We start from the raw sequence: 12,622 nt of genomic DNA on the forward strand, positions 1-12,622 counted from the left end.
CTCTGCTGGTTTGAATGTATTATGTCCCCCCAAAATGACATGTTCTTTAACGCAATCTTCTGGGGATACACATATTAGTGTTGATTACGTTGGAATCTTTGGATTAGGCTGTTTCCATGAGATATGACCCACCCAACTGTGGGTAATACCTTTGATGGGATTACTTCCATGGAGGTGTGCCCCCACCCATTCAGTGTGGGTCTTAATTAAATTAAATCACTGCAGTCCTATAAGAGCACACAGACAGAAGGAGCTCGCTGCTGCAGCCAAGAGAGACATTTTGGAGATGACCATTGAAACCAGACTTTTGCTGACACTTTGCTCCAGAGAAGCTGAGAACACAAAACGCCCCAAGAGCAACATTTTGAAGAATGCACAGGAGTTAAGAGAGGAGCTGTAACACAAGTTGGGATCAGTAAATGCCAGCCACATGCCTTCCCAGCTAACAGAGGTTTTCCAGATGCCATTGGCCTTCCTTCAGTGAAGGTATACTCATGTTGATGCCTTATTTTGGACATTTTTATGGCCTTCAGACTGTGAGATTGTAACCAAATAAACCCCCTTTATAAAAGCCAATCCATTTCCAGTATTTCGCATAATGGCAGCATTAGCAAACCTGAATAGTAGCAAAAGCCCAAACTCACAGTAGATGGTAGATGGAGACGTTACTATAAAGGGGAACACAAAGGTAAGAAAGCAATGTGACACCTAACAACATGTTCTGCAGGGCAGGACAAGCTCCACAACAAAATTAAGAACAAATGGCCAATCATTTGCATTTCCAAAGTTTGGGACAAAATGTTTAACAGTTTTTATAATAATTTCCTACCTTATTAGAAGAGAATAGCATGTTTCTAAACTGGGTAGAATGACCTAACCCTAACTTTGTGGGGCATTTGAACAAGGACATTGAATTTTTTTTTTTTTTTTTTGCTTTTTTATTTTTTTAAAATTCATTTTACTGAGATACATTCACATACCATGCAGTCATACAAAACAAATTGTACATTCGATTGTTCACAGTACCATTACACAGTTGTGCATTCATCACCAAAATCAATCCCTGACACCACTACCACACACACAAAAATAACAAGAGTAATAATTAAAGTGAGAAAGAGCAATTAAAGTAATAAAGAACCCTGGGTACCTTTGTTTGGTTGGTTGTTTTTTTCCTTCCCCCACTTTTCTACTCATCCATCCATAAACTAGACAAAGAGGAGTGTGGTCCATATGGCTTTCCCAATCACACTGAAGGACATTGAATTTTGTGGTCCACAGGTACAAAGTACATTGTTTCTATGCTAATTAACATAAAAATAAAACAAATGACTCTCTAAGATAAGGTGCTTTTTAGTCCTGTGACCTCAAATTATACCAAACTGAAGTTGATATCACACTATTGTTCACCCCGCTTCTCCCACCACATGGGCCTCTTGGCTGTTGCTCAAACAAGTCAGGTACCCTCCTGCCCCAGGACCTTGGCACCTGCTGTTCCAGTTTGCTAATGCTGTTGGAATGCAAAATACCAGAAATGGATTGGCTTTTATAAAGGGGGTTTATCTGGTTACACAGTTACAGTCGTGAGGCCATAAAGTGTCCAACGTAAGGGTACCTTTAATGGAGAAAGGCCATTGGCAACTGGAAAACCTCTGCTAGCTGGAAAGGCGTGTGGCTGGCGTCTGCTTGCTCCCAGGTTGAGTTTCAAAATGGTGTTCTCCAAATAGCTCTGTGTCAGCTTCTTGGTACAAACTCTGGGCTAGTACTTCCAAAGTCTCAGCAAAACTTTGCTTTCAACAGCCGTCTCCAAATGTCTCTGTAAGTTACAGCTTCTCTTGAGTTCCTTCTGTTTGTCAGCTCTTTTATATGGCTCCAGTGATTTAACTAAGACCCACCCTGAATGGGCCTGGTAACACTTCCATGGAAATTGTGCAATCAAAGGTCTTGCCCACAGTTGATTGAGTCTCATCTCCATGGAAACAATCAATAGGTTCCAACCTAATCAACATTAATACGTCTGCCCCCAAAAGATTACATCAAAGAACATGGCATTTTGGGGGACATAATACATCCTGTCTGGCACATACCTAGATGTAAATTCAATTATGTGGATTTAAAAAGCCTTCAAATAATCAGTAGGCATTCTTTAATACTTCACTACATTACATGTGCTGCTGGCTTTTCTCACTTTGTAAGAACCATTTGAATCTTATTTTCAAAGCTAACACTTCAGATTTTGTGTTTTATATTTCAAAAGGGTGTCAAAATGCCTCCTGGAAGCGTTTGTCTGTCAGAAAAATATGCCTTAGATATGTCATGCTCTAGGATAGGAAAGCCATTTTTTAGTTTTAGCTAGGAATACTTGCTTTCTGGAGTTCCCCAGAATTTAGTGGTAATTCCAATTCTAATCATCATCTATGGCAACATATCCATGTAAGAAAAGATGCAACTACAAATCAAATGCAAGCCTCTTGCCAAAGACGCTTTCTCCCAGTTTGAGTCTAGTAAGTATAAAAATATAAAAAGTAAAAGAACCAATTAAAGAAATACATAATACACTGAATATCTACTGTCTGTAAGACAGTATGCTAGACACCATGGGAGGATACATCTCAAGTATACAAACGTACTTTCTAAATTCCAGAAAATTATAATGCATTGGGACAGACAAAATGTACTGACAAAAAGATATCACACTCTGTTTTGTAAAGCTGACTGAGTGTTCAGTAAAAGAGGTAGACTACTGGTTCTCCAACAATGTTTCATGGAACCCTGTATTTCTTAAGGGTACCACAAAAGACAGAGGGAAAACTGAACTGTTAGGGTTCTAGGACCTTTTGTCCCACACCCACCCACCATCCCTGCCCTGTTTTAACTGGGATTCACTGTGAGATTTCATTAGGAAATAAAAAACAAAGAAAAAAAAGAACTACTCTCTATTAAAAGTAAAGCTTAATATCCACTGGTACAGACAATAAAAACAGATGAGATCTAGTGGCATTATTCACAATTGCCAAAAGATGGAAACAATCCAAGCGTCATCAACAAATGAGTGGATACACAAAATGTTGTATATACATATGTGGTAGTTTGGAGCAGTTATGTACTCCAGAAAAGGCCATGTTCTTTAAAACCATTCTTGTGGGGACAGACCTTTTGTGGGTGGGACCTTTTGATTAAGTTGCTTCAATTGAGATGTGACCCAGCCCATTCAAGGTGGGTCTTGATCCTTTACTGTAGTCCTTTATGAGAGGACAAAAGGCAGAGAAATTCGGAGAGAGCTTAGAGACAGAAATGCCCAGAGAAGCAAGCAAGGACCCACAGAAACTGAAAGAGCCAGACCTGCAAGCAACGAAACCTGGAGACAAGGACTAGCAGACACCAGCCTTGTGTCTTCCCCATGTGACAGAGGTGTCCCAGATGCTGGTGGCCTTTCTTCAGAAAGGTATCCTCCTATTGATGCATTAATTTGGACATTTTCACAGCCTAAGAACTGTAAATTGTAACTTAATAAATTCCCATTGTAGAAGTCAATCCATTTCTGATACATTGCATTTCAGCAGCTTTAGCAAACCAGAACAACATACGATAGAATATTATTCACCAGTAAGAAGGAAAGAGGTCCTGAAGCATGCCACAACATGGATGAACCTTGAGAATGCAATGCTGAGTGAAATAAGGAGAGATATTGTGTGATTCACTAATATGAAAAAGATATTGTATGATTCACTAATATGAACTAACTATACATTTGGAAATGGATAGAGGTGAGGGTAGCTCATTATTGGGATTATAAGTAATAGTGCTCTATTGTAGATGAATTCGGTTGAAAGGGATTGTTTGGAGTATAAATAAGTTCTTACATAGTACAAATGTACAGCACTTGTAAAAAGAGTTAATAAGAGAGCGGTATATGGGGAAAACACCTATTGTAAGATATGGACTACTACTTAATAACTTAATATTCTTTCATCAACAGTAACAGTTGTACCACACTAATACTAGGGGTCAATAACAGGGTGGGGGGTGAAGGATCTGGAGTGTTTTGTGTTTTCTTTTTTTGTGTCTTTCTGGTATTTTTCTTTCTGAAGCAATGAAAATGGTCTAAAATTGAGTGTGATGGTGATTGTACAACTAGGTGATGATACTGAGACACTGTCTGTATACTTGAGATGGAATATGCAGTATGTGAATATATCTCAATAAAATCTGCAGACTAAACAAACAAACATGAGATCACAGTGAGTAGGGAAGTTCTAGGGAGACTCCAAAGAGGAAAGGACATTTGCCCTTGGTTTTGAAAAAGTAACTAAAATTCTAGTGAGGAAGGAAGATATTTTAGGCAGAGAGTAAAAGCCAACAGTTAAGATAAGCAAGCTCACAAACCTAGATAGGAATGTGTAGCATGCTGAAAATGCCAGGCTGGGTGAAGAAGTGTATTATTGGTGGGGAATAATGAAAGACTGAGAGATAAGGTTGTAAAAGAGAAGCTCCACTGAAAAGGGCCCTAAATGCCAATGTATGGCACCCTAACTTTTTCTATAAGCAGTAGTGGCTATTAAAGGTTTCTGAGCAAGGGATGGGATAATATAATGAAAGCAATGCTTAAGAATGTCTTTGTGTTAATGTCAAAGATTGTCTGGAAGTGAAAGAATCTGGAAGGAAAGGTTAATTAGGAGGACACAGCAATGTGTGGATAAAAACCATCAATGGTATTAGAACAGCTATAAGTAAATACCTGAAACTATCAAACTCCATCCCAGTGGCTTTGATTCTTAAAGACAACTGCATGACAATGTAGCTTACAAGGGGTGACAGTGTGAGTTTGAAAACCTTGTGGATCGCACTCCCTTTATCCAGTGTATGGATGGATCAGTAGAAAAATGGGGGCAAAAAACTAAAGGAAAAATAGGGTGGGGGGGGACAATTTGGGTGTTCCTTTTTCACTTTTTTTATTCTTATTATCACTTTTTCTGGTACAAGGAAAATGTTAAAAAAAATAGATCGGGGTGATGAATGAACAACTATATGATGGTAATGTGATCAACTGACTGTATATTTTGGATGGCTGTATGGTGTATGAATAAATCTTAACAAATTTTTTAAAACCAATCAATGGGAAGAGGCGGGAAGAAAAGAAAGATGTGACATTACCAAGAAAAATTTTACAGAGCAAAGTAAAAGGAAGAAAACAATGACCTTCTTCCCAAAATTAAGATTTAAGAATCCCTGTATCTGTACTGTTTCCCTTGAAGCACCTGAAGAGAAAGAATGGATGAAAAAGATGTGATTTTTTGGGGAAGTGCATTTCTATTGGCTAAAAGAACAAATCAGTTAAGTCTAGTCCCTAAGAGCCAACCTATAATAGGTGTTTTATGCTTCTAGTCTTGGAATAGAATGACTATTCTAGGAAGACCTAAATAAATGGAAAGATACCCATGTTTCCTGTTGCAGAAGACTAAATAACGTAAAGATAATACTACTCCTCAAATTGATCTGCAATCCCTTATCAAATCCAGCTGTCTTTTTGCAGAAATTAACAAGAAGATTCTAAAGTTTACATGAAAATGCAAGGTTCACAGAAGAGCTAAAACAATCTTGAAACAGAAGAACACAGTTTGAGGACTAACACATGAAGAACTCAAAACTTCCTGCAAAGGCAAGTAATCAAGACAGTGTGGCACTGGCCTAAGGACAGAAATACAGAGATCAGTGGAATAGAATAAGACCCCAGAAATAAAGCTTTACATTTTACATTCAACGAATTTTGAACAACAGTGTAAAGACAATTCAGTGCAGAAAGAATAGTCTTTTCAACACATGCTGCTGAGATAAATGGATATCCACATGCAAAAGAATAAGTTGGACCCCTATCTTACACCATATATAAAAACTAACTCAAAATGGGTCATAAACCTAAATGGAAGAGCAAAACTACAAAAATCTTAGAAAAAAGCACAGAAGTAAACATTCATGACGTTGGATTAGGCAACAGTTTCTTAAATATGACACTATAAGAGCAAGCAACAAAAGAAAAAAAAAATAAATGAGATATGCTCAAAATTAAAAACTTTTTTGCTGCAAAGGACCACCATCAAGACTGAAAGACAACTCACAGAGTGGAAGAAAATATTTGCAATATAAAGGAGGGACTGGTAACCAGAATATACTAAAAAACAAACAAACAAAAACAACAACAACAAAAAAACGAAACCAAAAAACCCCTGAAACTCAGTAATAAAAAGAAAAAAAAATCCAATTAAAAAGGAGACTGTCGAGGAGAAAGCCGACATTTAGGAATAGTAGCGGCATTAAAATGCCTTGATGGCGGAGATGTGAATCCCGTGGGAAAAGTTCTAGAGGGTTAATTGAGCGGGGGGAGGCAGCTGTGAGGTTGTGGGGTTAAGCTTTATGCTCTGAAGAGTCTTGAATTTGGGATAAGTTTTAATAGAAGTAAAGTATCGACCAGGGGCCATGTGATGATTCTAGTCTGAATATGGAGGCCGCATCTGCGAGGTTTAAATCCACCACACAGGGTGAAATCTATCTCCATGACAACATTCACACAACAGGAAATTGAATTCCTGCAAAAACATGGAAATGAGGTCTGTAAACAGATTTGGCTAGGATTATTTGATGATAGATCTTCAGCAATTCCAGACTTCAGGGATCCACAAAAAGTGAAAGAATTTCTACAAGAAAAATATGAAAAGAAAAGATGGTATGTGCCACCAGACCAAGCCAAAGTGGTAGCATCAGTTCATGCATCTATTTCAGGGTCCTCTGCCAGTAGCACAAGCAGCACACCTGAGGTCAAACCACTGAAATCTCTTTTAGGAGATTCAGCACCAGCACTGCACTTAAATAGGGGCACACCTAGTCAGTCTCCTGTTGTAGGTCGCTCTCAAGGGCAGCAGCAGGAAAAGAAGCAGTTTGACCTTTTGAGTGATCTTGGCTCAGATATCTTTGCTGCCCCAGCTCCTCAGTCAACAGCGACAGCCAATTTTGCTAATTTTGCACATTTCAACAGTCATGCAGCTCAGAATTCTGCAAATGCAGATTTTGCAAACTTTGATGCATTTGGACAGTCTAGTGGTTCGAGTAATTTTGGAGGTTTCCCCACAGCAAGTCACTCTCCTTTTCAGCCCCAAACTACAGGTGGAAGTGCTGGATCAGTAAATGCTAATTTTGCTCATTTCGATAACTTCCCCAAATCCTCCAGTGCTGATTTTGGAAGCTTCAGTTCTTCCCAGAGTCATCAAACAGCATCAGCTGTTAGTAAAGTTTCAGCGAATAAAGCTGGTCTACAGACGGCAGACAAATATGCAGCACTTGCAAATTTAGACAATATCTTCAGTGCTGGACAAGGTGGTGATCAGGGGAGTGGCTTTCGGACCACAGGTAAAGCTCCTGCTGGTTCCGTGGTTTCAGTTCCCAGTCAGTCAAGTGCATCTTCAGACAAGTACGCAGCCCTGGCAGAACTAGACAGTGTTTTCAGTTCTGCAGCTACTTCCAATAATGCATATACTTCTACGAGTAATGCTAGCAGCAATGTTTTTGGAACAGTGCCAGTAGGTGCCTCTGCGCAGACACAGCCTGCTTCTTCAAGTGTACCTGCTCCACTTGGAGCTACACCTTCCACAAATCCATTTGTTGCTGCTGCTGGTCCTTCTGTGCCGTCTTCTACAAATCCATTTCAGACCAATACCAGAGGAGCAACAGCGGCAACCTTTGGCACTGCATCCATGAGCATGCCTGCGGGATTTGGTACGCCTGCTCCTTATAGTCTTCCCACCAGCTTTAGTGGCAGCTTCCAGCAGCCTGCTTTTCCAGCTCAAGCAGCCTTCCCTCAACAGACAGCTTTTTCTCAACAGCCCAATGGTGCAGGTTTTGCAGCATTTGGACAAACAAAGCCAGTGGTAACCCCTTTTGGTCAAGTTGCAGCTGCTGGAGTATCTAGTAACCCTTTTATGACTGCTGCACCAACAGGACAATTTCCAACAGGAAGCTCATCAACCAATCCTTTCTTATAGCCTTATATAGACACTCTACTGGAACGAACTTTTATGTGGTCACATTACATCTCTCCACCTCTTGCACTGTTGTCTTGTTTCACTGATCTCAGCTTTAAACACAAGAGAAGTCTTTAAAAAACCTGCATTGTGTATTAAACAACAGGTAATGTGTGCAAAACAGAGGGTTCCAGTAACAACTTTTAACCTGTGAATTGGCAGAAAAAGGTAGCGGTATCATGTATATTAAAAATTGGCTATTATTAAGTTATTGCAGATACCACATTCATTATGCTGCAGTTCTGTACATATTTTTCTTAGAAATTAGCTATTTGTGCATATCAGTATTTGTAACTTTAACACATTGTTATGTGAGAAATGTTACTGGGGAAATAGATCAGCCACTTTTAAGGTGCTGTCATATATCTTGGAATGAATGACCTAAAATAATTTTAACCATTGCTACTGGAAAATTACAAAGACAAAATTGGAAGGTTTTATTCATTCTTGAATTTTTCCTTTCTAAAGAGTTCTTCTATTTATACATGCCTAAATTCTTTAAAAATGTTGAGGGATACCTGTCTGCATATTAAAGCTGATCATGTTTTGCTACAGTTTGCAGGTGAAAAAAATAAATATTAGAAAATACGCTATTGTTTTTGTGTTCTTGCTGCAATGCCTTTACCAAAGTGGCCTTAAATAAGAGTAGTGAATTGAAAACATCTTGAATTCTTGAATCAGAATTTCAGAAGACTTCTAGTGACTTTTAGGTCTAACAGAGAAAATTTTATTAAAAGGCCATGTAGAAAATTTATTAAAACTACTATGACCGCTCTATTCAGGAATATGTCAGTGGTAAAGCATTTAAATGTAGCTTGTCAAATTCACCATGATCCTTCTAATTTGTTTGCAACTTCTTAATTTTGTGAAAATTTGTATATACGAAGAATTTGCATGTATGTGTATTTACAAATTTTTTTAAGTACCTTGAATTCTGAGACTGAAAATGCAAAAGGCCTATTTTAACTATTGATTTTTTAAAAAATATTGTCTTTGAATGTATTGGAAGCAGACATGCATTAACTGTGACATGATTGCACCTCAATTTTTTTTCTTTATTGGACAAATTGATATTATCAGTAGGACATTTGTTTGTTTATTTTGCGGGGGTGGGGGGGAGAAACTGGAATGTTAACCAGAATACCCAATGTTACGTTAAAGTTATAGAATACTTTGATTGTAAAGGCAGTGATACTAATGTTTAGTTATATCTTTCTGTTGACAGTCAAATGAACATGTTTAAATATTTATGTACAGTAATGCCTCATTTATTCAGAGATAATCTGGAAATCTCATCAAAATGGAACATACCTGAGAAACTTGTAATAGTTTTTTTTTTAAATGCTTCTGAACAACCTACTTAAGTCACAAAGTCTATACATTAGGCTCATGCATTTGTTTTTATGTGAGATTTTAATAATTTTGACTATTTGATTTCCCACCCCATAGCTTATTAACAGTTCGGAAGAGATGGCTTGAAAAAGGAGACTGAAAAAAACTGAATAAAATATGGTATCCAAGACCTTGTAGTGTAGGGACAGCCCACCCAGCCTAGAGGACATCAACGTATAACATCATCTTCTGATAACTGTCTGTTGTTATGACTCTGTCATCAAGAGAAGGTGAAATTATGATCAACATAAATATGTAATACATGCTTGAAAAGTTTTATCTTAAAGTGATTAAAATTTTTAAAAAAGAAAAAAAAAAAAAAAAAAAGGAGCCTGTCTCAATCAAGATTGCAGAATGAGACACTCCAAGTATCTGTCCTTCCACAAAAGCTCTGAGCAAGAACTGGCAGAAACATCTTTCTCAAAGCCTCAGAAAACAGTTAAAAGATTGCAGTAAAAGGGTGAGAACCAAATCAAGAAAAAGTCAACTTAAAAAAACAGCAGGATCTCCACAGCCTTCTGTAAGAGAGCTCTGTGAGCTACCTCTAGGCAAAGGGCATGTTCTGGGGTGGTGGCCTGTTCCAGAGGTTTGCATGTAGTAGGGTACCTATATGTCTCTGTCAATCCATCTAAGGGCAGGTTGAAGGACAGCCTTGGAACACAGAACGGAGTACCTGGGATCAAGATAAAACACTATTTCCTAGGGAAATGAGGATATTCTTATCAGTGTAAATGGGAGAATTCCTAGGCCATGCGCATTCCCAGGACAAAATACATACCAACTGGGAGTCCATATACTTCTGCCTTGAATCGTTCTCTAAGATCACTGCATGGCTAAGCCCTCCTACAGCCCACTCAGCAAAGAATGGAGAAGGTGTATTCTTTTTTTTTTTTTTGTTATCTCCTGTGAGTCAAAGAAATACCTGTCATAACACTAGCCGGAAACAAGCCTCAGGAACAGATGCCTCAGAGACTAAATGTCAGTAATAACACATTAAAGTATCAAACTGTCCAGGTCTCAAAAAAGATGACAAAGATGGCAGATTAGTAGAGACAGAGCAAAACTCTCCTCCCTGAAAAACAATAGATAAAGGACAGAAAGCGCTCCCAAACAGCCGTTCCAGGGTTACACTGGCAGGGCAGGGACTTCTATACCCACAGTGACTATGTACGTGAAGAAACCAAGAGACTGCGTTTAAGACTGATCAGTATTCGGTCTGGAAGGGCGCCAGGGAACGGGCAGTTTGAGCTGGCTGACGAGCGCGGAGGGAGCAGCCTCCTATGCCTCGTGCACCATCCTCAGCACTTGACTTGGGTGATAACCCTTCGCAGACCCGTGGCCAAGAACTCCTCAAAATCAAAAGCTTCTGTACCTCGAAGGAATTTGTCAAAAAGGTGAAGAGGCAGCCAACACAATGGGAGAAAATATTTGGAAATCATGTATCGGATAAGAGCCTGAAATCCTGCATTTCTTAAGAAATCCTACAACTCAACAATAGTACAAACAGCCCAATTATAAAATGGTCAAAAGATATAAAAAGCCATTTCTGCAAGGAGGAAATACAAATGGCTAAAAAACACATGAAAATATGTCCATCTTCACTAGCTATTAGGGAGATGCAAATTAAGACCACAAGGAGATACCATCTCACACCAACATGAATGGTTGCCTTTGGATGAACAGGAAACTACAAATGCTGGAGAGGATGTGGAGAAACTGGAACTCTATTCATTGTTGGTGGGACTGTATAATGGTATAGCCACTGTGAAGGACAGTTTGGTGATTCCTCAAAGAACTAGATTTATTGAGTTGCCCTACGATCCAGAAATTTCATGTCTTGGTATATACCAATGATACGAACAGACATTTGCACACCGATGTCCACAGCAGCAATGTTCACAATTGCCAAGAGATGGAAACAATCCAAATGTCCTCCAACAGATGAGGAAATAAACAAAATGCGGTATATACATTTGATGGAATACTACACAGCAGTAAGAAGGAACGAGGTCATAAAACATATGACAACATGGATGAACCTTGAGACATAATGTTGAATGAAATAAGCAAGACATAAATGGAGAGATATTGTATGTTGCCACTAATGTGAACTTCGTGAAAAATGTAAAATAAGTGTCTTACAATGTAGAATATAGGGGACCTAAAGATAGACAGAAGCTAATGAAGGGGGAATGATAATCAGATATGTAGATATGATAATGAGGATGAACTTAATGGTATGGGAATGGTCAGGTGTGACTATGGTTTGTTAATGGGATTATAAGCATCAGTGATGCAATGAAGGTGAATATGCTCATCAATGGTTGTTTAAAGGCATGTAAACCACAGAGTAGCAACATAAATCTAAATAAGTGTTAGCATGATACACTTAAAAGGTATGACACTGGTGCAGAGGGCTAACCACACAGTGGTATATGGAAAAACTACCCATTACATATACATATATTTTTTTATCTTCATTTTATTCAGATACATTCACATACCACGCAGTCATACAAAACAAATCGTACTTTTGATTGTTCACAGTACCATTACATAGTTGTACATTCATCACCTAAATCAATCCCTGACACCTTCATTAGCACACACACAAAAATAACAAGAATAATTAGAGTGAAAAAGAGCAATTGAAGTAAAAAAGAACACTGGGTACCTTTGTCTGTTTGTTTCCTTCCCCTATTTTTCTACTCATCCATCCATAAACTAGACAAAGTGGAGTGTGGTCCTTATGGCTTTCCCAATCCCCTTGTCACCCCTCATAAGCTACATTTTTATACAACTGTCTTCGAGATTCATGGGTTCTGGGTTGTAGTTTGATAGTTTCAGGTATCCACCACTAGCTACCCCAATTCTTTAGAACCTAAAAAGCCAGAGTGACCTCTCGGCTCCTTTTGGAAACTCTCTGCCACTGAAGCTTATTTCATTTCCTTTCACATCCCCCTTTTGGTCAAGAAGATGTTCTCCGTCCCATGATGCCAGGTCTACATTCCTCCCCGGGAGTCATATTCCACGTTGCCAGGGAGATTCACTCCCCTGGGTGTCTGATCCCACGTAAGGGGGAGGGCAGTGATTTCACCTTTCAAGTTGGCTTAGCCAGAGAGAGAGGGCCACATCTGAGCAACAAAGAGGCATTCAGG

The 12,622-nt window shown here is 38.8% G+C and overlaps 2 protein-coding genes across 7 annotated transcripts in view; one reads left to right on the forward strand and one right to left on the reverse strand.

The window, feature by feature from the left end:
* The window catches only part of ATXN2 (ataxin 2), a 198,073-nt gene that overhangs the window by 88,247 nt on the left and 97,204 nt on the right, over positions 1–12,622 (reverse strand). The window lies entirely within an intron of this gene.
* LOC119519255 (arf-GAP domain and FG repeat-containing protein 1-like) lies at positions 6,508–9,578 on the forward strand. The gene has a single exon (XM_037816828.1). The coding sequence runs from the start codon at positions 6,552–6,554 to the stop codon at positions 8,031–8,033; it is 1,482 nt and encodes a 493-aa protein (XP_037672756.1). The 5' UTR covers positions 6,508–6,551; the 3' UTR covers positions 8,034–9,578.

The sequence above is a fragment of the Choloepus didactylus genome, chromosome 23, assembly GCF_015220235.1.
Source record: "Choloepus didactylus isolate mChoDid1 chromosome 23, mChoDid1.pri, whole genome shotgun sequence".
Classification (NCBI taxonomy): Eukaryota; Metazoa; Chordata; class Mammalia; order Pilosa; family Megalonychidae; genus Choloepus; species Choloepus didactylus.

Coding starts and splice junctions, on each gene's coding strand:
- LOC119519255 (XM_037816828.1), top strand. CDS start 6,552: ATGACAACATTCACACAACAGGAAATTGAATTCCTGCAAAAACATGGA.